Source organism: Apostichopus japonicus, chromosome 22, assembly GCF_037975245.1.
Source record: "Apostichopus japonicus isolate 1M-3 chromosome 22, ASM3797524v1, whole genome shotgun sequence".
In the NCBI taxonomy this organism is placed as follows: domain Eukaryota; kingdom Metazoa; phylum Echinodermata; class Holothuroidea; order Aspidochirotida; family Stichopodidae; genus Apostichopus; species Apostichopus japonicus.
Genome location: NC_092582.1, coordinates 3,320,058 through 3,346,555, shown reverse-complemented (window position 1 = coordinate 3,346,555; position 26,498 = coordinate 3,320,058). Strand labels below are relative to the sequence as shown.

The 26,498-nt window shown below is 35.5% G+C and overlaps 1 protein-coding gene across 2 annotated transcripts; it reads left to right on the top strand.

Moving 5' to 3' along the window:
* Window positions 1-95: 95 nt before the first annotated feature.
* Window positions 96-24,951, top strand: LOC139963727 (protein EFR3 homolog B-like). Of its 2 annotated transcripts, none has more exons than XM_071964825.1 (22): window positions 96-243; window positions 2,172-2,248; window positions 4,421-4,548; window positions 5,418-5,568; window positions 6,710-6,831; window positions 8,281-8,424; window positions 8,909-9,034; window positions 9,841-9,919; window positions 10,859-10,994; window positions 12,777-12,941; window positions 13,439-13,550; window positions 14,366-14,414; window positions 14,662-14,755; window positions 15,359-15,516; window positions 16,676-16,837; window positions 17,432-17,563; window positions 18,319-18,392; window positions 19,639-19,763; window positions 21,181-21,266; window positions 22,248-22,421; window positions 23,332-23,381; window positions 24,633-24,950. In XM_071964825.1, exons 1-22 carry the CDS (start codon window positions 237-239, stop codon window positions 24,742-24,744), a joined length of 2,463 nt encoding a protein of 820 aa, XP_071820926.1. In that variant the 5' UTR covers window positions 96-236; the 3' UTR covers window positions 24,745-24,950. The 2 variants fall into 2 exon arrangements, with proteins under 2 accessions (XP_071820926.1, XP_071820925.1); XM_071964824.1 differs by having other exon boundaries at window positions 116-243; window positions 2,139-2,248; window positions 24,633-24,951.
* Window positions 24,952-26,498: the final 1,547 nt, after the last annotated feature.

Here is a 26,498-nt window from a genome sequence, read left to right as displayed (position 1 = left end):
GCATGCTGCCACGTCCGCCTGCCATTTAAAGCAGCGTAGTGACCTTCGACATCAAATCTAACTTTCCATATAAATTTTCTCATAGCCCCCTCTATTTCTGCCCACAATTTGTGTGTCGTGCAATTGCTACCAAAACAACTGACTGTCAACAGTGACTTTAGGATAGAGACGAGGAATTGGTTGGAATAATTGCTACCAACCTGTGTTACAATCCAAGTGGATTGTAGTTGCTGAGAATGCCTGGTAAACTTATAAATAAGGTTTTATTATTTATGGAAAAGTGAATATTGTCGATCTCATATTTTCAGCCAATTACTCAAGTTGGCTATGGTAGTATACGGTAATTTCACGTATTCAATATACGCAGAGGACTTAGGCGACTGAGTACTGTGTTTACTGTACATGTATCACACAGTGCGTAGTACTATTAGTAATGTTACTACTATGCTACTTGCTAGACCTACGTATGTCAAGACAATATTCATGTTTGTCACAACAGTGAGTTCATTGTCTGCTATCAATTTTGTAGAGTTGACATAGGCCTAGGTACACATCAAAGGTGATGATAGCCCAGATGCTCTTTCAGGGCAAATGCCTAATGTGCATTGGCTAGTTTAGAATAGGAAAAGAAAGTTCCAAACTTATAATTTATGCAACACCAAGTCAGCAACGGTGATCATATTATTTCTGGAAATCTACTGACATGCTTTCAATGTGGAGGGTTAGTACATGCACTGTACTTTGTAAAGGAAGACTTTTTGAGAGTCTCGCAGTGTTTTTTTGGTCCTTTGTTCCAAGTGACCAAGGTTAGACCACCGAATCTAGAAACAAGCATTTTGTCTAAGTTTTGCATCCAACGCTAAACCCTTGAAGATAACTGGAAGCCTTAATGTTCATCACAAAGTGCAACAAGATAGGCTATATAAAGTTATTCCTTTAATGAAATTTACGTTTGTAGCAGAGTTGTAAACAATCAAAGCTTAGTCTAGGTTCAAGCTGCCTCTACAAATGGGAGGTCAAACAAGTAAAATTGACATTATTTTAAAGTTCATTTTATCCATTGAGCAAAATTAGTTAACAAGTGAGCTAATATGAGAAAGCTTACATGAAATATATGTTACTGGATAGTAATAGTTTGGGCATATTCTAAGCTGCGTAAATTCACATCATCATTTGACTTCATATTTGTGAAAAACACACAATGCAAGACAAGCTATCACACTTCAAGTTTGAGTTCCACTGCTATGGTAAAATCATGAAAATTTCAGAAGTGTGTGTTAATAGATACCGACCGATAATAAGTCCTTCGACTATGCAATGTAAGAAGGATAGTGTATTACAGGCTTGTTCGTATAAAGAAATCATTTGGGCTTTGACTATAGCATTAAAAGTAACTATTCTGTACTGAAGCATCTGTACACTAAAAGCTATTGAAACCTTGTAGACATTACCACCCGTCCCCGCCTCGTTATCAAAATAGAATAGGCTTACAGAGATCAATATTATTCCATTCGTAAAGAGACCTCGACAATAGTTGACATTACACACAATCAAGCTGTGTTGTGCTTTGGTTAATTTTTGGCAATGCTCTAACTACGAATGTGTGATAGTGTAATAGTAACATAAATTTCAGTCATTCAGTGCTGTTTGTACTTTGATAAATGGTTAGTCTAGACGCATGTCAAGTGTTTACAAAATACAGTTTAAGTATTGCTGAAGATAGTAGCTGTCATTTCCCCCCGTTTCCCTATTCTCCTTAAAATACTCCTGTAAGCTAAAGTTACGTTTCCGTTAGCATTTGAGTAATTGAAACATTTCGTTTAGTTTTCATTTTTTTTATCCTTATATTTTTTTAATAACTAAAAAAAGTTTGAAAATTGCAATTTTTTTTTCTTTTCTTCTTCCCCACCACCCCCTTATTTTTCATCTCTTTATTTGTGTCTCCTGCTCAATTTTTATTTCATACACCTCTATGACATTATATGTTTATTAATTTTTATAACACTTTACCTCTTGCTTTGCCATATTCTATCTAACTATGTTGACCAAAAAACCAAATGAAACCAAAACAAAAAACGAAAAAACCGCTTGGCTTCCTTCTGCTTTGCTAATTTCACCCCTGTTTGACTGTCATTCAGTTGTGATCAGCATGATGAATTATGTTTATGCAGGCTGCTGTAACTGCTTGTCCAGATTCAAGCCCAGGTACAAAAGACTGGTGGACAACATCTATCCAGCTAATACCGACGTGAGTTTCAAAATCTTTTAAGACTTTTTTATGTTCTTTTTCTTTTTTGTAGTTCATTTTTCTGCAAAAGTTATGTGAGAGAATGCATAAGGTATCGTATTCAAGTTGCATATTTGCACTATTTGTAGTCTTTCAAGTATAGGGTTTGATGTGGTATGTTGCTAATCTAAAGTTCAGACTTCCTGATTTGTAATATAGATCTGTTTTACTATCTACAGATATCTTTTGTAATGCTTTGTGCATGTTACAGGATGAGAGATGTGTGATTTTCTTCCATTTCTTGTTGTTGTTGTAAATCTGTGTTGCTTGCTTGCACCATTTTAAGATGTACAAGCACGTAGCGAATCGTTAACTTGTCACTGACTGGATGGATTGAGCGATTGCATCTTGCAATAAAGAAAAAGAAGAAAAATGTTGTGATCAACATGTCTGCTCTTATGGTATTAATATATGTGCATTATTGGTTGTTAGTTATTTATCATTCTTTCATCATTTTCAAATTATTCTTATAAATTTCTGGGAAGAATAAAAAAAAAAACCCACTGACAGTTTGCTGTCATATTTTACAACTGCGTTGATGACTGATTTCATACCGCCTCTCGTCATTGATTTCAAGTAGGTTAACAGTGTAGTTCACAGTACAGTACTGCACTGTACAGCACTGTACCGTACTGTACAGTGCAGTGCAGTACTGTACTGTACAGTACTGTACTATACTTAACAGTACTGTACAGTATAGTACTGAACTGTACAGTACTGTAACATACTGTACACTTGACTACACTACAGTACTGTTTACTGTACTGTAGTGTAGTCTTTGTTACTTTGAGATGGTTACTTTGCAGATCTATATCTTTTTTTGTTTCACACATAATACATACATATAGCATCTTTCACCCATGTGCTAATATCTTGTGGAATCTTATTTGCACATGTGAGCTCTACCTGAAACTGCAAGTACTGTAGATATTTTGATAATTGTTAATTAATGCATTTGTCAATCCTTGTTCACATTGTGAGAACGCAAGGGAGATCTGACCCCTCTTGAACGATCAAGGTGGTAGTGTGGGACGCTCAGGGATCAAGAACAATCAAGATAGTAGTGTGGGATGCTCAGGGTTCAAGAACAATCAGTACAGTAAATTTGATGCTCGGGGATCAAGGGATCCAAGATCTCCAGATAACCTGACCTCATCACTTTTGTGTAAACTGGCACAGAAGTAATATACAAACAGACAGAATAAAGCCCTCACAGTGAATTGTAAAACAATCAATTTGACCTTTTCATAATTGCATAATGTTCTCAGTTTTACCGTTGATCCACCTTGCGTTCTCAGATGTGAACGCTCCTAGGTTCAGCTTTATAACCTCTCTGGGGAAAAAACAGGATGCTCCTTATGATCCTTGCATTCTCAAATGTGAACAAGGCTTTAGATATTGTGGAACACAATTGGATGACTCAATTTAATCTACCTTTTGGACATCAATAATCTAATAATATAAATTAGAGTATTAAACAGATGAGATGGTAATTTATGATCGCAAGACCGTATTAATCATAGAGTATGCTTCAGGAAAACCATTTGATGACTAGTGTCTGGAATATGGTTTTTCCCAGGAATAATTCGTGTTAGCTACAGTACCTTATATATAGTAACTGGCTATGTAAACTAAACATTCATAGATTAACTTAGAATACCTCAACTTGCACAGTATGTGCACTGTACGTTGTGAGTCACAGTAAATTGTGTAAATATTTCTTTACTAAATGCATGCTGATCTTATATGCTGTATATGTATTTACACCAATTCACAAAATTCAAAACTTTTTGGTAGTACCTTGCTTTCTGAAGGTAGTGAGCTTTATAATGTCATGACAGACCACTAATCTACACTACAGTCTGTTCCAGTATCAAATGGATTGCATTAGAATGGATTAAGAAATGGGTGGGGTGGAGAAGACTAGAGGGGTGGGGGGGGGGGGTTTAAGAGAGAATGTGTGAACTATTCTCATTACAATGAACATATAACAACTCATTGCAAAGCTGGTTCTGGACATATGTTTTATACTTTAATACTTTTAATGCATTTAATGCCAGATAGTTTGATCGATCAGTTTTATGTCTAGTTCTTTACTTCAAGCTTTCCTCCTGAATACAATTTTCCTGACAGGATGGCTTGTCCCGAAGCAACATGGAGAAGCTCACATACTATGCGGTCTCCCACAATGAAAAGCTCAACAGGATCGGCAAGTACCTGGCTCAACGTCTCAACCGGGATATCTACAGACAACAGACAAAGTGAGAACAACTCTTCAATCATTTGGATTGTATATATATGTACAGGTCATGTAGAGACTGTTCCATTTAAGGGTTGGAATCAGTTTTCAAAGTGTTGTTTACCACAGCATGTACTACAGTGCTTGGGTAATGAGACTTGCTGAGTGGTTCTAATTTCTTATAAATACAATGAAAATAGTTGGCCATATACTAGTAAATGTGGTTTATACCACATTGTTTGTATAGTAAGTATTGTGTGAAACAGCCTATCCTTGAGTTAACAATATAGCAGGGTAGGCCTGTTGTCTGCTCCAACCTAATGGGTTAATGGTCTGCATACCTGTTGAGTGAAAGATTGTGACTCGACTGTTATTGCGGGCTGGATTGGCCAATGCGCCACCACAATAAGGACCAATGCCTTAGTTGCACTAATGAGAAGCGGGTCTCATGTGCTATAACAAAACTACCAAATCTTATTTCTCTTGAAATCCAGGGAATAATTTATCAAGTGCAAAGATGTATAACATTTGATGTTCACAAGTACCGTACGTAGTATTTCGTAAGGTAATGGTCAGAGCCCTTTAATTTAAAGTGCTATACAATATTTGAGCAATGAATTATTCCCGGGGATTCTCTTACAAGTTTATGGTAAAAATGCTTTTACCCGAGCAATTTGATGAACATGCCAGGGGTTGCTATAAGACATAAGTTCTATGGACATGCTAAGCCCAAGCCTTTGATGACATTATTGTGGACTGATAACAATACATCCCCCGCCCTCTCCTCCCCTCCCCTCCCCAAGCAAGTAATGTTATTCAGGGACAGTAAGAAGTGATAAAAGCATGACACTATTTTTGGCTTTTAATCTTTTCTTCTTTTTTCTCTGACAGTTATGTGAAGATATCCATGATGGCTGTAGATGAGCTGCTTCTGGCATGTCACTCTCAGGGTCTGAATTTATTTGTCAAGAGTCTGTTATCTATGATCGATAAACTTCTAGAGGGGAACAACCCAGAGTATCAACTCCTGGCGACAAACTCGGTAAGAACCACGGAAGATTTCGTGGGCGACTTTTTCCATACTCGTTTTAGATTTTTGGTCGGTTGTATGAGATGTAAAACTGTGCATTAACTTGATGCCTCTGAAAGCATTGAAAGCATTGCATATGTAAAGGATACATTTCTTTTTGGTTCCACCTACTTCTACTAATTTGTAAATGGCAGGCAGGGTATCACTTTAACATGCGAATGAATGCGGTATTGTGGAATCCCAGTACAGCAGCATATTTGTGTTGTTATTTATTTTTATTTATATGTTATTATTTTTAAAATATATTTTAAAATATTTTTTTAATTTTAATTTTTTTTAAATATGCCAGATTGATGTAGGCATTGTGTCAAACAGTCAGATGTTTACAAGGGTTCCAGCATTGCTGCAGATAAGCTGTGTTGGACATAATATTTGTGTACCTTAAACTTTTACAGGGTAGGCCCTGCCAATCTGTGGAAATAATCTCTCTATCTTTATTAGCCTATTACAGCTGTTGTTCTGTAGCTTGTTTTTTTGACAGTTAGTATTAAGAAATGCATCACAAGTGACATGTAGTTAGCTTGGTACAAATTCTAATTATAACAGATATGGAATACTCCAAAGAAGAGTAGCTTTGATCATTTGTCAGGAAGACTTAATATATCTAAAATATTAGCCAAAAAAAAAACATAAAAGGAAAATAAAGGAACAGAAGAGATTGATTTTGTAAATTGCAATCAGTTCTCTCTCTATTACTCACTTTTATCATGCATTCTTTAATTCAGGACACAATGTATTGTTTTCCAAATCTACCATGAGTCATTTTTCTAAGGGTTGATCACTGGTTTGTGATGAATTCATTCTTGATCGACAACCAAAGCTATCCTTGTTGTTATCAATAAAAATCTATTTTACTTTATTTTTTATCTTCCTTCGTTTTTTTTATTGACAATAAAGGCGTTCAGTCTTAGCGTTCTAGTGTACAATTTTGTCTTTTTGGACAACCAGCATTGCTGGTTTGACCAACCTTAAAAGATATGTCAGCAAAGCTTTTCATGAAAAATCTGGCTTACATGTGCACTCTTTCTTTGCAGAAAGAACTGAGCTTATTATTTAATATTAATTTTTACCTTTTTTTTGCCCCCCTCGACAGTTTGTGAAGTTCGCCAACATCGAGGAAGACGCACCATCCTATGATAGGAATTATGACTTTCTTATCTCTCAGTTTAGTGCAATGTGTTACAGTGATGACGACCATCCGGATACCAAGAAAAAGTACGAGCAATCATGTCTATCTTTAAATTATCCTGGAGTGAAATATCTTCACTTTATAACACCTCACAATTGTGTTCATAACTGGTATTCTTTCTTCTCACGTGTTAACTATATTCAAGGGGGTAGGAATCAGGGGGGCACTGGGGGCACGTGCCCCCCACTTTTTTCCAAAATAGCAAATGTGCCTTACTGGCAAATAAAATGTGCCACTTAGAAGAAGAACTGTCTTTTGGATATCTTAAGCCTTTGTTAAATTTAATAGTTTATTTTTAAATATTCACGTGCACCATAATAGTATTGATAGCATACTAACACATCATATATACTTAAGTGATATGGCCGGTGTGTAGCGGTTTATAGCATAACGAGTGGTGGTTGTGGAATGAGAAAGTGCCCCCTCTGATGTTATGCCCCCCACTTTTTGGAAGCATCCTACCCCCTGACTATATTACTGGTTTTTTGCATCACAACTGTTTCTTATATCTTAAGCTTTTTCTCCTTATAAACTTAACTTTTTCTTTCTTCTTATAACTTAGTCTTTTTTTCATCTATCGTATGTGTTTCTCTTTACGTATTAACATTTCTTTATAACCTTTGCTTTTGTTTACTGTCTTTCATTCAATTTCTTTCATTTATATTGATAACTGTTATTATACACTCTGTACTGTGTGATATGCAGTAATTGATGTACTTTATGCCTGTGTATCTACAGTGTTTGTGAAAGGCTCCTTCAGAATGCGGGTGGGGGAGTTGGATTGGGGGGGGGGAGGAAGGTGGGTGGGAGCTCTCTTTACATGATATGAACAGACAGAAAATTGTTTTTCTAGTGAGAGGTAAAATGGTAAAATGTCAGGAGATTCAAAGCAAGGAGAATCCTTAACAAGTTTCAAACATGTTGTTACTAATCTTATAAAGGCCTAGTGTACTTTAGACCACCAGACTTACCATGGTTTTCACTGATGTAAATGAAACTATTGTCCAATTTACATTCTATACAATATTCCCTTCTCATCCCAATTGAATGTCACCGTCTGGTAATAAGCCTACAAATTCATTTTAAATTAAGTTAGGCCTTACCCAGCTCCATCCTCTTTATGAGTTTGGCATTATTCTTATTTCATCTAATGAGTAGCAGACCTTTCTTTCGGTGTCAAACATCTGTTGTGCCATCAGTGCAACAGACATCGTATGTCCGTATGTTCATATGTATGCATTATGAGAGATACAACATAGGATGCACATGAGGGGACAGTATAGATTGGTATTAGCATAAGAATCAAATAAAGAGTAGGAACTGTTCATACTGTCATTAGGAGTGCTTTGAAGCATGATATGAGAGGACAGTATAGAGTGGTATTAGCACTGGGAAATTGTGCCAGCAGGCTGGTGGCATGCTATTACATAACGTAACTGTCTCACAATAACACCAAACTGTTACATTATCCGCAGGATCCGAGTGGCCGGACTGAAAGGTCTGCGCGGAATCGTCAAGAAGACGGTCAGTGATGACCTTCAGTATAACATCTGGGAGAAACAAAACATGGACAAGATTATTCCATCATTTCTTTTCAATATGCAAGAATATTTTGAAAAGTAAGTCTTTGCATCCCATTCTTTGTTTACTTCCTGTGAATCTTGGAAACACTATTTTCAACAATTCAGTTATAAGGGTACAGTACCTTTGAATTATGTACGCTACTTTGGTTACTATGGTTACTGATGACAAGTTAGCATGTGGCTTTCATTAAGCTGTTGGAGTATCAGCAAAATCAAAGCTTGGGAACCTGAGAGATGTTTTACTGATAACATGGTTTGATAGACTGATATTTAAAGCCTTGTGTCAAAAGAAATTGAATCCATAGCTTGCTTACCTGAAGATGTTTACTGATAATATGGTTTCATAGAGTGATATTTAAAGCCTTGTGTCAAAGAAAAAAACGAATATGTCATAATGAAAATAACAGTATATTTTCCAAATTTTGCCGAGGATAGATGGCAATTGTATATTTTGATTAATTTCTTAAAATTGACTTTTGATTACTATCATAATGATATCTTGATTCTCCTCTTTACTCAGCCGAGATTCCCCTCAGCATGACCAAGCTGACGAAAGGCCCGAGGTCCTGGCTGAGACCTGCCTTAGAAATCTTATGGGATGCGCGGCCTATAACAACATCCATGCTGTACTAAAACCTGTTCTAAAGTACGTTCCTCTTCCTAAAGTAAAACAGTTCTGACAATTTTTAGCTTTAGTTTTATCATGAGAAATCATGTACTGGTAAGATTCAGCTATTAAACACTTGTTATGTGTGCATAATGTAGACCACAGACAAAACCATGCCATACTATTAAGGTCTATGTGCGGTCCTGTAGCTCCCACTTATATATATGTGTGTGGATAGTATACCTCAAACAGCAGCCTACCATGCTAAGCTCTATGCACAGTTGTGCAGCTTACACAAACACCACAGGGTTAATATTGTGATTCTGCTTCACGGAATGCTGCGTAATCTGGGTTTAAAGGTGCTGGCTATGTTACCAAGGTAACGGCTTCAGTCAAAAAATGTCAAACGAGATGAGTACTTACCTCAGGGATACTTACTGTCACATTTAAATCAATCCTTTTGTAATCCTTAGGTTACATGTTCAAATTCCATTTGAGTTTAAAAAAAAAAAATTATAAGCACTTTTCAAAGTTTTTAATGAAAGCAATTTGTTCTTAGAGTAGACGTACAATGGTTTCATAGCCGATCACAATTGCCACGGCTTACTTTTGCATGCGTCAAAGTTGTTAATTTTGTCACAGACTGAGATTGCTCTCGATTGATGAGAAATATTATGCACTCTTCATTCGGGGCATAAGACACAATCTGATGTGACAGAATGCAAATTTGATAGTGAAATCCTACTTGCCGTTATAAATCAATTCCTCGGCTGGAACTATTTTGTATCTTTCATGCTGTTTCGAACGAAATAAAATTACGATCTCTTTTTGTCTTCTTTTCATAGGCATCTTGATCTGCATACCCTTTGGGTACCGAATGACTTTGCTGTCAAAGTCTTTAAAGTTGTCATGTACTCCATGCAGGTAAAAATTAACGTTTTGTTTTGTTTTGATGAATAGTCATAAGGGAATCTCTTTATGAAATGATTGTTTCGCTGCTCAATATGTTGATGGCCTCGAGTCGACTGAATTATATTGAATTGTGTTAGAATTTTAATCGGTGCCACTCTTGTTTGCCAGATGCAACTAAAAATATTTGTACATTGTAGTTATGAAACTACAGCATGATACAGAAGAATTATTCATTCTGAGATGCTATATTTATGATAGCATCATGAGGAGATAACAGGTGATAAAGTTAGAAGAGAGATGTAAAATAAGATTAATAAAGAACAAAATAGTGAAGTCAAAAATCAAGTCATACATATGAATAAAGACAAACAAATACTCTTCTGTACACCTAAATATATACACCACAAAATATTTAATTCAGCATACAAAATTTAAAGATTTTAATTATTTTAATTTCTAATTTTCCTTGACCCTACAATTATTTTTTCCTTACTTTATCTTGACTAATTATAGAAATAGCTCAGGCTTTGGGAGATAACTATGAAACTTTTAAAAATACAAAAACTTTGCCTCTGCACAGAAAAGTGAACAATTTTAAATACAAGTTCTCGGAACCAAACTTATTTTCATTAAAATTCTCACTTACGGTGCTGAAGTTAAAGATGCCAATAGAATTACCTCAGCTCAATGTACAGTATCATTTGCTTCCATAACTGCAATCAAAACACTTGTTGCCGTTTTGGTACAGCGCTCCTGCAACAGTACCACTGCAAAAATAAATTCTTTGATATTACCATGCTTATGATTGGTTCTTTATTATAATTATGCAGGATAGGGGGATACCTATTACTTCTAAATAAACCTAATGCAAATTTTATATACTTCAGATCTACTCCTGAATGAATCACAGATATGATCGTTCCATATTTGTTTTTAACTCTCGTTTAACAGTCCCAGTATCTGTACGTGGTTCCTCACTTCCTGTTACTCCACCTTGACGAAGGAAACGAACATACGACGGACATCAAACAGAGCATTGTTCAAATCTTAAAGGAAACAGTAGCAATAGCAGCAGATGGAGCAGTAGGTGAGCATGGAGGCCATCTAGTATTCTATATGTAATGCACAGGTTATGGACCCTTGGTGGTCCAACCCTACCAGCCCACTCCCCCCCCCCAACACAGTAGCAATAGCAGCATATGGAGCAGTAGGTGAGCATGGAAGCCATCTAGTATTCTATATGTAATGCACAGGTTATGGACCCTAGGTGGTCCAACCCTACCGGCCCACTCTCCCCCCCCCCCCCAATACAGTAGCAATAGCAGCAGATGGAGCAGTAGGTGAGCATGTGACCATCTAGTATTCTATATATAATGCACAGGTTGTGGACCATTGGTGGTGCAACCCTACCAGCCCACTCCCCCCCCCCCCCCTCAACACAGTAGCAATAGCAGCAGATGGAGCAGTAGGTGAGCATGGAAGCCATCTAGTATTCTATATGTAATGCACAGGTTATGAACCCTAGGTGGTCCAACCCTACCAGCCCACTCTCCCCCCCCCCCCAACACAGTAGCAATAGCAGCAGATGGAGCAGTAGGTGAGCATGGAAGCCATCTAGTATTATAGTATATATATGTAATGCACAGGTTATGGACCGTTGGTGGTCCAACCCTACCGACCCACTCTCCCCCCCCCCCCCCAACACAGTAGCAATAGCAGCAGATGGAGCAGTAGGTGAGCATGGAAGCCATCAAGTATTCTATATGTAATGCACAGGTTATGGACCCTTGGTGGTCCAACCCTACCGACCCACTCTCCCCCCCCCCCCAACACAGTAGCAATAGCAGCAGATGGAGCAGTAGGTGAGCATGGAAGCCATCTAGTATCCTATGTGTAATGCACAGGTTATTTGCCCTAGGTGGTCCAACCCTACCGGCCCACCCTCCCCCCAACACAGTAGCAATAGCAGTAGATGGAGCAGTAGGTGAGCATGGAAGCTGTCTAGTATTCTATATGTAATGCACAGGTTATGGGCCCCAGGTGGTTCAACCCTACTGGCCTACTCTCCCCCCTCCCCCCCCCACATGTCATGTGAAATATAATGAGCTACTAATGGCATATTTTTCTCTATGTCAAAAATAAGAACTTCCAACCAGAAATTTAGCAATGTCGTGAGGAATCATGACTGGAGTCACTAAAATTCAAAATGTGAATTGTGATGAAGATGGCTCAAGTGGGGTCTGTTGGGTGTTCCTCTACAGAGATAGTAGAGTGACTCTAGTGAAAGACACGACTGGACTAACGAACACTAATGGCATGTGACCCAACTCAAGCCTTAAAATTGAGTGACTGTTTACAACTCTTCTTATTACATTTGCTAATCAAAGTGTTTTAGGACTAGGTTGTTATACTTGCTTCTCATATAAAGTGTTTAAACTTCTAAATAATAAATAACAAGATGATGTTTGTTTCTTGTTTTCGTACATAGCTGATAGACAACTTTACTATCATAAGTTAGTTATGACCCCCTGTGGCAAGAGTCAACCGTAATTTACTCAACTTTATCTAGTCAGGAGAATTCTCTTTGTGGAATGAAGCAGATCAGGATTCAGACATGTCAATTTTCACATTCTAGCTTTGAATCGTAATAATTCTGGACTTCACTGTAGAATTTGGTTTTCGACAGAGAAAACCTGAAAGCATTTTCTATTGATAGTTTACTACAAGACAAAATGACATTTTTGTTCCAGTTTAAAGATATGAATGTTATCATGTTAATGCTTCTGAGCCATGACTAATGTTATAACTACCAAACTACAATAGATCTATTGTTATCCGTATTAATCTGACTTTCTATTGTCTCAAACAGGTTCCTCTGTCCTCGAAATCTTCAACAGTCTCTTGAGACACCTCCGAACATCGGTACAGCTGAGACATGCTGGTGGCAAGGTGTCTACTGGCCAGTCCAAAATGGCAAAGAATTATAACGAAAAGGGAGAAATAGAATTTGAGGAAGCCATAATTGATACCATGGGTAAGTATCTTTCAGTTGTTTAGTAAATTGTATCTGTAATGTTTGTATTTTTTGTTTATCTTTTTAGTTGGTATCTTTGCTACAAATCTTTTCATGTTTCTCATTCATTTTTTTGTGTGCATATGTATTATTTTTTTTACTGAAACGTCAATAGTTCTATGGTTCTTTCTAGTTTCTGATTGTATTTTCCATTTTATGCGAAATATATTTGAAACTTCACATATCACCGATTACTTGCAGAAACTATGCAGGGGTGTAGCAGGATTGAACACTACACACATTGTTTCAGTACTAAATAAGCATTCTGTTTTCTTTTTTTTAGTCTCCAAGATTTAAACAGCAACATCCAAATGATGTTTATGCTGTCATCTTTCAAAAGATTTCAGATTATTTCAAGGACTTTTGAATTGTTACAGAAAACTAAAATCAATGGATTTTTTTGTTCAGGTTACTACAATTCAAGTCGATTACAATTTTTAATTTATTTTTCTTCTCAGGGGCATTTGCTAGCATTTTACCAGATTATCAGAAGATTGAGATTATGATGTTCATCATGGGTAAAGTTCCACTGCCAAACTCTATAAACTCCGCAATGCCATCTTCTGGAGAGTGAGTATCTAACTTGTTTTATTTTTTTTTCATGTTGTCATTCTGACTAGGTAACTTAATTATTCATACATTATTGAATAGCCCCATCAGTCTAAGAGATCTATGTGTTATAAATTGATGAGTCCAGTGCAGAGGTTTGTGTGTCCCAAAAATGTATGATAATGTTTTATGTTTCATTTTGGAAAGCTCTGAAGTTTCTGACATTATTTTATATTACTGTTGCAATTGTGGAAGATTAAAGTAAGAAGTGAAGATTAAATTAACAAGTTATGTTTAACGTTGAACAGTTGAGTTGGTAATCACCAGGTCATAGCAAATTTAACACAACTTATGGCGGTGTACGATAAGTTTGCATAACTGTGTTATTCATGTATAGCTGCAACTGGTAGACACTGTAGCTGCTGTGTGCAAAAGTCATATTCTAACACTCCTTTCGAACACGCGTTTAATCCGTACAGCTCCAAAAAACAAAACAGTTACAGTAATACTTAACCAGTGAAAGAAGGAAACATCAGTTCTAAATTCTGAGGCTCTTTCTTTAATTATTTTTCACCCTTTATTTAACCAGAATTATAGAGCAAAATATACCATGCCCGAAGTTATCTCATTCTGACCGAATCTAAGCACAATCCTTGGTGAAATTGTTGTAGGATAAAAATAGATAAAAACAAAGTCTAAGTAAATGATCATTACTTTTGACCTTTATAAAAAACACATTTGTTCTCTCAGCAAAGGCAATTTTACCTTTCTCTTTTATTTTAATTTTATTTGTAAATATTTTTTTTAATTTGTTAATTTATTTGATTTTTTTCTAGGGAAGGAGGTGTTCTATTGTTGAACATGCTCCTTAAGAGTTTACTGGAGGTAAGTTTGACTTTTTCACACATCAGACTAATATTTTGTTTGAAGGCTGTTATTTGGAGAAAAAAAAACAGGAAACTATTCAAATGCAACTTGTTGGGATAAATATTTACTTGTAATGCTCTGTTAAACTATCAAACTTAAATTTGTTCTCTCGCTATTTTCTTTTTAATTCCTGTGAAAATTGTTTTTTCGTTTTCAGAAATTTTTTTCAAATATGATACCAATACTTTCAATTTTGAATTCCTAGGTTGGTAAGAAGTACCACACAGTTTCCATGGTTACCACATTTCCAGCATCTTTCCTTCAACCGTTACTAAGTGTATCTATCGTGGATGATCCAGGTAAGACCAGTTCTAGTAGTTCTTGAAATGCTTAAATTAGTATAAAAATATTTTTGTTTAATATTATGTTAGCATTGTTAAGTTGAAGACACATTTTTTAAAATATACTTTTTCGTAAATCACTCCTAGCCAATTGTAATGATTTCTACCTATTTTTGCAACATAAAGTAGAATGTTTTTCCACTGAAATTTTCGGAATGTGTATTTTTCTTTGTATTCTTCCTGGATATCCCCTCCTTTTAAGTTATATATCCCAATATTTAGAATAGTGGATGAGATATTAGAATCAAGTACTCTAATTGTCATTCGATAGTAGAGGGAGAATTTTAATAATCACGATGTAAATATTCACAATTCAGCTTAACAATTTTTCAAGTTTTGAATTCTGAATATGCTAAATGCTATACAATCTCTACTTAGAATGAATTATGAATTATAATTTTATCGTATAATTTTTCACCCAACCCTTAATAAGGATCTTATTGATAATTCAGAAATCCTAAACACAATTTTTCTGTTAAAATTAATCAGTAGTCAATAATAACGTATTTATTTAATTAGATGTTTGCTTGTTTGTTTACTTTAACCCTGCTTGTTTTATAGGGGTCAGGTTGATAGCCCAAGAAATCCTACACACGTTGATGGACAGGCACGACAACACAGAGAAATTTAGTTGCAACAGAAACATTCCACGAGATATATCAGAGCTAAACCTGAAAGTAGAAAAACCATCCAGAGAGGACATATCATTCATGAGGAGGGTAATGTTTATTCATTAGTTGCTGACATTATATATATATATGAGATATATCAGAGCTAAACCTAAAAGTAGAAAAACCATCCAGAGAGGACATATCATTCATGAGCAGGGTAATGTTTATTCATTAGTTGCTGACATTATCATTTTATTAGTTTATGATATGATGTTTGTTCTTGATTGATAGTATGTATCTCCCAAACACAGCTGACAGATAGACACACCGTGTTGAAAGTTATTTAGTGGTAAAGACTATTTTCAAAGTTGACTGTAATCTACTGTTTACAATGTTGTCCCCAGTTAGTCGTAAATTGAAGAGTATGATCTGATAGAAAGTGCATTTCCATGAACAAAACAACCCACTTCCCTTCACAAACAAGAACATTTCATTTGAGCCAAGGTATGGATAATTGGGTGTGAGTTCAATAGTTAAATAAATATTCATTAGATACGAATATCTAATGTATAAATAAATGTTCATTAGGCATGAATATGCAATGAGCAAAATCTATCAGAAAATATAACTCAGAAATATTAACTGTTTGAAGCATGAACAAAATAACCCACGTCCCTTCACAAACAAGAACATTTCATTTGAGCGAAGGCATGGATAATTGTGTGTGCAGTTCAGTAATTTAATAAATATTCAATAGATATGAATATTTAATGTATTAAAATATATGTTCATTAGTCATGAATATGCAATGAGCAAAATCCATCAGAAAGACCATGGTTTCGATTCCTAGTAGTGTCTAGGTCATAATCATTACTATTTATTGTCTGAAGCGTGAATCTTGACCGTTTTTATAACCAATGTGTCATAAAACCTGTCTGATTGTCGCTACAAATTCATTGTTGCATATAGCATTTTGATGGGAAATTATGAGAAACAGTAAATAGTGGTTCAACCAGTAATGATGCATATAACAATCTGTCTTATTTAATAATCATCCATAATTCACCTTCTTTGTTAGTATTATAAGTAAATGTCACAATGGGCAACTATTTTACAAATTTCTGCTATGGATTACTTCTTCTACAATTTTCACAGCTTCCGCACGGTATATTCTTTTCTATTCCAAGCTCACCAATCCTCTGTAAATTCTTAATAGTATCTTTGCTCATTTTGTACTCTCATTTTCTCTTTCTCTATGATAATCCAGAGTGGTCAGGACTTAATATGGCACCTTTATAAGAGCATTCAGTGTCCCGGTAATGGTAAGAATAATTACATCGGTCTGTTTACCACCCTGGGACTGTTGAGTGTTGAGCTTGGCTCAGAAGACATGCTGGTGGATCTGTTTAAGTTATCGTTGGCCTATCAGGTTAGTTCCCTCTACGTATTTTATGTTTTGCTCTTTATTAGTAATAATATATTCCTTCAATCCATCATTTAGACTTATTGTTGCAGAATTGACATAGTCAAGTAAGGGGTACAGAAAGGGCTTAATGCAAGAGGTACAAAAAGGGACCAACTGTCATCCATGTGACAATTGTCACCAGATTTTAGTCCACCGGTTTCTTGCTTCATGTTTTTCACATAACAAACTACATGGGAATTAACCCTTCTCTATTGTCTGGGAGTTTGTGTGCAGGGGGAGTGGGAGGGGTATGTCACCAAGGGTTGGGGGATTCTGTAGAGTGGGACAGGGTGCATTGTGTGAGCCACAAATGTGTCACTTTCCAATTTGGGCTTTGTTGATATATACTTCATGAAGTGAAAAGTATTGCATTCTTGGTGTCTTCCTTATGTTTTATTCACTGCCTGTAGCTAACTATAAAATCTTCCACTTTATATCCTAAGAAAATATTTCAAAAACAATGAATGTTTCATTCTAAGCCATAGATAAGTAAAAAAAAGAAATATGTAAGTACTCTACAGATCTGTGTTCTTAATTGCATTATATTCTGTACTACAGGAGTATGCTTTCGGTTCTGAACATAATATTGCTACTAATCATCGTTGTGCTATCCATGCAATGGTGGCCAGGTACTTGAATCTGCTTGGACAGCTGACTTCAGAACCAGCCTTGTGCCAGCACATATCATCGGTAAGTGTCTCTTCCCCCTATGATGGTTTACTCCTCAAGTTTCACTGTCTGACTTTACACACCCAAACTTTTACACTCGTTTGGAATTTGGAATGTTATCTACAGAGATTTGTTGACAAAAGAATGCCCAAAAAATTTGTTGAAAAATTTTGGAATTTTTTTTTCCAATTGGCTTTTGGAATGTGATTAGTACATCTATGCAAAGTGTCTGAGCGCCGAAATGTTGAAAATGAAATTTCATTCTTTTCATGTCTCGTTCATTAGTTCGGTATTGGAAGTAATGAGGATGTCTCATTGTGGTTGATCGCTCAGAATTTTTTTTTGAGACGAGCACATACTTCCATAAATAAATAAAAAGCTGAATTTCTCTAGAAACCATTCCTGCTGCTTTTTGGGCGATTGATTAAATTATGATGGAGTAGGATACTTGGTTACTCTGTATGCAAAGAGCAGTGATTTCTGACTTGCACACACTGTAGAGAAAGAACTGTACTGGTATTACCACCAACAAAGGGCTGGATAGCTCAGGTGGTTGAGCTAGTCCTCAGGTCATTGGTTTGAGTCTATCCATTCTATCCAAACTTCCTGTACCCTTTTCAAATTGTTTATTATTTCCAAATCAGTTTTACATGTTCTGAAAAGTAACAGACTACTTGTAAAATGTACTGTTTGTATGTTAAGGAACATTTAATTGCAAAAAGCTGGTTTTACCCTTCTCTTTTTCCTTTTCTCTTTTTCCTATGAAAAAATATTAGGTTATAGAAGCCAGACAAGACTCATATCCACAGTTGCTTCCACCTATCAATGTAGATAGTGGTAACTCTAGCAGGTAAAAATCATGAAAATATTAAGACACATTATGCAAGATTCCTTCCACCTGGAATCATGCATGTAAATCTATTCCATTATAACTAGTTAAGTTTAGTTTAGAGACCCAAGGATCTAGGAAGCCTTACAGTAGCTAATTTAGACCTTATCTGTGCTAGATCATTCTGATCTGATTAATTTAGATGATCTCTTTCAGTACTGACAGGCAATGTCTACGTTCTCATTAAATCTAGCACTGCCGTAATTCAATAACCAAATATGTTTTAAGATCTATTTCAGAGGCAGTGATCACTGTTGCTTTGTTTCAAACTGACAATAATTCTTCCTTGGTTTTCTCTGTAGAGTCTTGTTGTCATGCTTACGGCATGATCATTCCCAAAATGAAGAACTTTTTAATTAATTTCTGTAATTACCGTAAAGGTCTGCTGTATAGACCCCAAATATAGCATGCTATCATGGAAAAGTATCTTGAGATTACGTAATCGACCTGCCTTGGTCATAAAATGTCCTCTTTTTACCAATTAGTCTGCAACGCCTGCCACATATTTTTTCTTGTATGAGGGTGTTTGTGTGAACGCTGTATGATTAACTACACTGTAGACATGAACATTTTTCCACACAGTGTTTACACAAAGATCCTTATGGTGTTAAGAAGCTATGCAGGCTAATCTTAGAGCCTGAGGTGGATTTACTACCGTGGCAGGTCAATTATGTAATCATAAAACTTTCCTAGCCATAGCGTGCTATAATTGAAGCCAACAAAGCAGATCTTTAATACCTTAATTTTTTCATAAGTAAGTTTTCACCAATTGTCTAGCTTCAAGGTCTTAAAAATCTTCAAAAGACCTATTTCAAATTTTCAAATATGACATAAATGCCAAATATGTGAATCTATTTCACTTTAATTACAATTATAGAGCTAATAATTGTATTGAAGTTGTCAGTTTTGTATGGACATGGTATTTGTTAGACCTTAATATCTGGTATGACCTGAGAGATATCACCTTAAATGTTTTACATGTGCCTTTAAACAAAGGTACTCTCTGGTAACCGTTTACAAAAAAGCATTTTAGGGAATTATCACTGCCCTGTCGTCAAGTACAAAATGTTATTTTAACTCATATGCAAATGTGTTTGTCTGGTGTGGTCACTCAATTGTCTTGGTAGTGTATATGATATCTTTCCTTACGTTCATCTTTTAATTCTTGTAACAAACCTCATCCCCCCCCCCCTCCCCCCCTTTGAAGGCATTCTTTACCAGACAAAATACCCAAGGAACTGCTTTTCCAGAAGGACGTACTCTGCGAAGCCCTTAGCAACAGCGGCCATGATGTATCCAGGCTTCTTACACCATTCCGGCAAGAGTTGAATGGTGAGCCCTTCAGAATACTTTCCTCCTTCAAGGAATGCTTAACTAATTAATGATTGTAATTAATTAACAGCTGACATATGTGGTTTTGACTACAAACTGAAGCACACTGATGGAACGTAGGGCCTATTGTTAATCATGTTGTCTTAGTCATCCCGTTAATATTTTGGCAAATGCTCAAATAGAAGACAGTGAGCGAAATACAAAGCAAGTAAATGTGCTTGATCTAACTGTAGAGAAATAGTGACCTCCATGTTGTAAATCATTTTTGGGATTTTTGAAATCTTCTGGAACAAGACATCGGAAGACAGGCTGATGAATTTCAAGAGATGAACATTCAGATGTTGCTGGGAGGAGGGGGGGGGAGGGGGTTACTGTCTAAGTTTTGTGTTTCATGCACATTAACAAACCCGTCACTCATGGTTCCCTTCCCCTCCCCCTCCATTGTAGAGGGAAGTGAGAGAGGTGATAAAGTCTGACTTTACTCACTCTTACAATAAAGTAATCGCTTCAGCAAGACTCTGGCCTTTTGTTATAAAACAGCAGTTTGAGGTGACTTCTAAACATGAATTGACATAAGGTTCAAGTCAGATCAAGATTTATTATTAATTTATGGGTATATGATATATTTAGTATATGTAACAAGCAAAAAAAGAGAGAAGTTATTGGATAATTTACTGTGAAATCCTCACTGAATTGAACAAGAATCTTCTTTTGTGGGGGGGTCTAGGTGTGTTCTGTATTTAAGTCAGTGTAAACATCAGATGGCTTGTTTGTTCATCCATTTTTTCATTCTATTTGTGTAAGTTCCTTTATAAACCCCTTAAACTATGATTGAATGATTAACAGTCATTTGTTGATCACAAACATGTGATCATCCTAAATTAATTGCACTCACATCTACTTGATATTAGAGATGTATAGATGTATTTGATATTTGATGTATTTGATGTATTAGGTGTATTTAGATGTATAGATGTATTTGATATTCGATGTATTAGATGTATTAAATGTATTTCATGTATTTGATAATTTGATATTTGATGTTGATGTATTAAATGTATTTGATGTATTTGATAATTTGATGTATAGCTGTATTTGATATTATAGATGTATTTGATATTAGATATATTTGATAATTTGATATTTGATGTATAGCTGTATTTGATATGGTAGATGTAGAGATTATAGATGTATCATTTATTAGACTTATATTGACAAGTTTTGGGCAATTTTAAGAATTCCATTTTAGGTGGGTTTTTCTCGGTCTTTGTCCTGTGTACTATTTAAGTTTGGTATGTGAGAACCTACCTTTTATTCAAGATCAAAAGAGAGATTTTAAAAGAGAGAGGTATTTTGAAAATTTGTGATTCATTTAAACATAAAATGAGAATTTTTCATTCTTTTTTATATTGTTTAGTTCAAGAGAGACCTGGTAATAAGGCAGACATAGGATCGGTACACATCGAAGTGGAATCTACAAATCCATCTCCATTGTCACAAAGGGTAAGAATAATCCCCCCCCAATCCAACCCCACCTTAACCCCAACTCCACCACCACCCATCTCTGGGTTATGTCAGTTAAATGTCTTTGATTAAATTTTTAATAAAGCTTTTTTCATTATTCGAAGTACACATTCTAACTTACAAAGTGAAATTTGAAGGTGTGTCTGGAAATTTGTCTGTATGAAGGTAGCTAAATCTGACTTATTTTATATGAAACTATGAGAAGTAATAAAAGTCACAACATTGAGCATATGAAATTGTTTACAAAGCTATATACCAAAAAAATGGAACACTGCAAAACAAATCCACTCCATTAGTTTAGCATACATACTCAAAATGTTATATGCGATTGTGTTATATGCAAATAAGTTATATTCAAATGTGATATATATGCATTGGGTTTGTGTCCTTAGATAAATAAATTAAACAGCTTATGGTTTGACAGAAATTTGTGCTTTGGTTACAAACCTATGAAATATTGTATCTGTATTTTTGCCATTCTTTAACCGTAGTGATTTGGTTGAATTGACATTTTCTCATACAGAAGAGAATAATAATAATGATGATAATATATGTATTTATATAGCGCTTTACATAAAATAATATCCAAAGCACTTAACATGGACTATTGTAAAATCTTAAGAAGTAAAAATGTAATATACAAGATGAAAGGTTATAAAGTAGCCAAAGTAAAGTCAGAAAATCAAATCAATCAATCAATAAAATAAACAAGTTTAAGACAAATAAAGATCAGTGATTAAAGAATGTTATAAAAATGATGAGTTTTAAGTTGGGACTTGAAACAATCCAAGGTGGGTAAAAGACGAAGTGCCGGGGTGGCAGGGCATTCCAAATGCATGGTGCACAAATATTGAAAGGCCCTATCACCATACAGAAGAGAAAAAATTCTTCTGTCAGTTGGAAGGTTTGACATTGTATGGATTCTCGTCAACTTTTATGCTTTTCTTTTCTATCGAGCAGAAAGTTCCAACCGAGGAGATCACGTTTTCTTCGTTCAAAAACGCTCAGTCCATCACGGTGATAGACGGACGTAACATGTCTTCAGCAGATGAAGATAGGATGAAGAAACAGAGAATAAGAGAGAAATTCCAGACGTCAACCCTGGAGCAGTTAGCAACAGAAGCTGATCTAAGAGTAAGTACAAATGAATTAATGAGAATAAACAGTAGTGTGCAATTTCGGTTTCGTAATTTTGTGTTTTTCTTCTTCAGCTTCTCTGGGTAGGCACAATAGAGGTCATTGTTCTCCAATTACAGCAAGTTATTAGTAGATTATGTGGTTACAACAGGGGTGGGCAACCTACGGCCCGCGGGCCACATGCAGAATTAACAATCCCGCGTGGGGATTTTTTTGCGGCCTGTGAGATGTCTCAAGAAAACTTTAAAAAATAAATCTATTTTACATCATCACAAAAAACGAGCTAGCTGCTTAGAATTTATCGGCACTAATGATGCTGTCAGGTAGGCCTATTATCCCCATTAATGATCAACTGTACTGTATTGACAATATGTTTTTGTGAATACAGATTAAGTACACACAGCAATTGCTTGAAAGTCCTCGGAATCAAAGGTTTGAAATCAACAGCTGGTCGTTGGTTAGGTGCGGCCCAGTCAATTTTTCACTCCTTATATCTGGCCCATTCATTCAAAAAGGTTGCCCACCCCTGGGTTACAAGAACCTCTCGTCTCATTAAGTGCTGAATGAATGAAATGATTTTGTTTTTCAAGTTGGTTCTGCTGTTGAAATTGTCAAAGTGTTCAGAATGCTTTTTTAAGCTTTACAAAAGATGAAAGTGAGGTTCTGTGTAAATCTTCTTATTTTCCTTGAGCTCTTTATAGAGACTTGTTCTCCCTTCTGCTTATGATGGGAACTAATAATGGCTATTGGAAAAAGAAAAATGGGTTTCATCCCCTTTTCCCCAATCCACTATTACTGTCTTGACAGTGACAATCTGGTCTAATTGAGCAGAACTCTTTGCAATATGATGGTCCTTTCAAGTTCTTAAATTAATTAAATGTTTCCTTTCCTTGTTCTTTATTTGTAGAATAAGAAATTCCACCAAACCATGCAGTCTATTTTGGATTCTGTTGTCAGGTAAGGATGATAGGATACATTATAGTATAATACAATATAACACAATGCAGCACAATTTCATGCTGTAGAATACAGCACAATACTATATAACACAAGGCAATACACTAGAATATAAATACAGTTCAATACAATGTAATACCATATAACATATTGCAGCACGATGCAGTACAACGTACTACAAAACAGCACAGTGCAATAAAAAACAATACATTAAAATATAACACAGTGCAATACAATGCAATACAATGTAATACAATGTAATACCATACAACATATTGCATCACAATGCAATACAGCACAGTGCAATACAAAACATTACATTAAAATATAATACAGTGCAAAACAATGCATTAAAATGTAACATAATGCAGCACAATGCAGTATAATGTACTGCAATACAGCACAGTGCAATACAAAACAGTACATTAAAATATAATACAGATCAATATATTGTACTGCAATACAGCACAGTGCAATACAAAACAGTACATTAAAATATAATACAGAGCAATACAATGTAATGCAATGTAACATAATGCAGCACAATGCATACTTTGTACTGCAATACAGCACAGTGTAGTACAATACAAATTAATACATTAAAATATAATACAGTGCAATACAATATAACATAATGCAGCACAATGCAGTACCGTGTACTGCAATAGAGCACAGTGCAATACAATACAAAACAATACATTGAAATATAGTACAGTGAAACAAAACAATGTAATGCAATGGACAGGTCAGTACAGTACACACTACAATACAATAAATCACAATACAATGTGCAGTATCCAATACAATAAATCACATGACAATACAATACCATTTGTACATGTTATAAACATTTACCTCATAGAAACATAGGAAACATGTCAGTTTCTGATAGGACCAGTCTCGCTAACTAAATGTATTGTTATGATATTTTATTATGGAATACTAGTGCAAAATATGGATTAAACACTTGCACTGAGTTATGATTAAAAAGCAGATTAAAATAAATGTCTGAAACTGAGATGCCCTTCTAGATATTTTCAGCAAATGAAATGTCTGTTTAGCAGCAGTTAATGATCCTGTCTGATTCAAAAAGTATCTCAACGTCCAGATGTTTTTGTATGCATGCATCATTCATATATTCAAAGAAATGAAAAAAATGTAGTTTGTTTTGGGGCTTTTTTTGTTGTTGTATGTAATAGTGATATAAGTTTACAGAAATCGAGTTTAAGTCTGTTGTTTTACTATTTTCAGGAGTCCCGTCTCACCAGCTGGAAGTCCACTGCGACCAGACCCATCGTCGCCATTCCAATTTAAGTCGGTGCCGACTTACGAAATGAAATTTCCAGAACTAACTGTCTATTGAAATGACCCAATTTTTAAAAAATTTTGATAGTCCGAGCCCTCTCTGATACAGGTTCTTCTTAAATTTTAGTCCATTTTTTACTTTTTTGACTAACTGCTGGAGCAAAAATCATTTGTGTCAACTTTAATAGCAGGTTGTCTGGAAATGTCTTTTCACAACACACCAAGGAATGTACACTTGTTCATTAGTACGTAGTCTCCCCTCGAGTGGGTGTTCCACAAGTAACACTCATACACAAACATGAATTTTCAAATTCACATGATGCCAAGGATGATAAAATCATGTTATCGTTGGAATAAAATAGTATTTTGACCAAGTTCATTACAAACAAGCTGTGAAAACATTGTTAAAAAATAATTGGGTCCATATTACTTTAGGGCTCTGCGAAAGGGAAAAAAAACACATTTCACATCATTTCATGACCAAACTGCAGCTTGTTTGGATCAGTCGATACTGTTTGGGAAATAAAAACATCAAAAGATTTCCGCGCATGAAATATAGCTTACTTTTACGACAGAAGGGAATGACATGGTGGAGATGCGGTTAAATCCCCAGACAATCTGGGAATTTGAAACGAACTGCCAGTGTGTTACATGTTTTGGTTCATGATGACTCTCTTGTTAATGCAGAATAATTCAAAGAATGGGAATGCATTTTGAGTGTTGCTTTGAACAGAATCAAAGATTACAGTTTGACAAAAAAAAATCCACTTCAATGTGGAGAGTAATCTGTCGAAATAGTCCACATCGAATGAAAAGTTTCGCAGGTAGTCGGGGACACTAATAATATGTTTTGAATAGTACCTGCACTTGTGATCGTGGCCCCATCGACATTGTTGATGTTACGTTTCAGTGTCAACAGAGTGCCAAGATTTGGCTCACTGTTTTAGCTATGCGAAATTAAAGTACATGGTACATGTGTGTAACATTGTCAAATTATTCTATACGTAAAAAATTTGGGGTATATAGGCTTAAAATGCCTACTGAATTGAAACTAGATTTGTGTAGGTCCGACAATGGATGTATAGTTTTACCTTTGAAGTCGACTAGAGGGTGCTTATCTCAAATTATTTATTGGGTTGATGGCATAGGTTAAAAATCCTATGCTACTATTTCAGCAATTTGAAGCAAAGAAAAAAACTTATCTACAATTTCATACTGAGTTACATTTTCAAAATACGTAAACTTCAAAATATTAATAAATAAAATCATTACTTACAAGAATAATGCCTTATTTAATAAATGGTGAATGATTACAGAAGAAGCTTTAAGCATTTTGTTAGAATACAATAGATCTAATAAAAGGCAAATTTCTAAGAATGTTTTCTGGTTGATTCCTGGGATAACCAGGTCTTACATTTTGGTTTTCCAGACAGCAAATTAGTTGTCCCAAAAAGTGAGGCAAAATAAACCAGAATGACCAATATGTACTTTATAGGAGAGATGTGAAGGCTGGATGAATAGAGCACCAGCTTTGGGCCAGTAAAACTCTCGTTTGGGTGGATCATAAGGCCTATCACTATTTTTGTTTTATTTTGAGTATCTCCAAAGTTATGGAGGGCGATATCAATTTATGGTTTTACCTACTTGGTGGTATTTAGTTACACAAGCAAATCTAAATTTGATGTGAACACTAGTCATTTGCCTGATGAGCTGCAAACTAAGTTTGGTTGTGCAAACAACAATTTGGTTATCTCAGACCATTCTGCTCTGTAATACTACCACGTAGGCTGCCTAGTTCACTTGCATATCTCT

Excerpts from the sequence above, each read along its gene's own strand:
- LOC139963727 (XM_071964824.1), top strand. Across the intron at positions 6,832-8,280 it reads CATCCGGATACCAAGAAAAA|GATCCGAGTGGCCGGACTGA; the intron begins GTACGAGCAATC and ends CATTATCCGCAG. Across the intron at positions 14,415-14,661 it reads TCCTTAAGAGTTTACTGGAG|GTTGGTAAGAAGTACCACAC; the intron begins GTAAGTTTGACT and ends TTGAATTCCTAG.